This window comes from Sinocyclocheilus anshuiensis, unplaced genomic scaffold (genome assembly GCF_001515605.1).
Source record: "Sinocyclocheilus anshuiensis isolate Anshui unplaced genomic scaffold, SAMN03320099.WGS_v1.1 C32415222, whole genome shotgun sequence".
Classification (NCBI taxonomy): domain Eukaryota; kingdom Metazoa; phylum Chordata; class Actinopteri; order Cypriniformes; family Cyprinidae; genus Sinocyclocheilus; species Sinocyclocheilus anshuiensis.
The window spans coordinates 1-957 of NW_015616111.1; the positions used below are offsets into that span (position 1 = coordinate 1).

Genomic DNA, 957 nt, shown 5'->3' on the forward strand with positions numbered 1-957 from the left:
ATCCAGCTATTATCCCGAGGACAACCGCAGCGTTCACAGTGACCCAGACTCTGATTATCCTCGGGGAAACGGCGGCCTGGGCTACCCCCGCGACAGAGAGCATGACCGCAGTCTCGAAAAGAGCCGGATAGACTACCTGGAGCCGGATTACCGCAGCCAAGACAATGACTCCCGGCGGGAAAGGAGCAGAGGCAGGAGCGCGGAGAGGTCGCCCAGCTCTGACAGTGGCTACCGCAGGGACGGCAGCCGGGGCCGGACGCTGGAGCACGGATCCAGCCCGGAGCCTCGCTATCACAGGCAGCACAGTAGAGGCCGCGGCGGAGGAGGAAGCCCTGCCGGAAGCTACGGGAGGGACCAGGGCTATGACACGCGGAGGTATGACACTCGTTCGGATGACAGGATGATCAGGAGTCACAGCAGGGACCGGCTGCAGGATCGCTCACCGTCACCCAGCAAAGAGAAAGACAGAGGAAGAGACCGGTACAACTATGAGCCCCTGGAGCCGCCCATCAATGTCATGCTGGTGAAAAACAAGCCCAATGAAGGTGAGAGTTGCAGGATTACCTTGTCACTTAATAGCATATTTGAAATATATATTAGTGATTGAAAAATTATTAAAACCGTTTAGAAGGGTCGTATTGTTCATTTTTTTATTACTTTACTTTTATAACTGTTTTCTTTCCTCTGAGGTCCAAGGTTTCTTGCACCCTTTCCAGAACCTTTGATTTAATTTAATTTAATTATTATTTTGATGGCAATCTTATTGCCTTATCCATATAAATTAGATTTCTTGACAGCCAAATGTAAATATCTCACTCCCAATAGCAAGTTTATAATTTATGGGCGTTATTACAGGAAAGACTTGAAGTTGGATCAATGTTTATGACAAACATTGGCATAAATTTGCTGCAAGTTCATATTTTCTCATGCAAATGAGCTTTGTGACAATTGTTTGTG

The 957-nt window shown here is 48.1% G+C and overlaps 1 protein-coding gene across 1 annotated transcript; it reads left to right on the forward strand.

The window, feature by feature from the left end:
• Positions 1 to 4: 4 nt before the first annotated feature.
• On the forward strand, positions 5 to 545 carry LOC107682623 (tight junction protein ZO-2-like; the record flags this gene model as incomplete). The annotated part of the gene is made up of 1 exon (XM_016478806.1): positions 5 to 545. A coding segment is annotated over one exon (541 nt), but the record flags the coding sequence as incomplete, so codon positions are not given.
• Between the last annotated feature and the right edge of the window lie 412 nt (positions 546 to 957).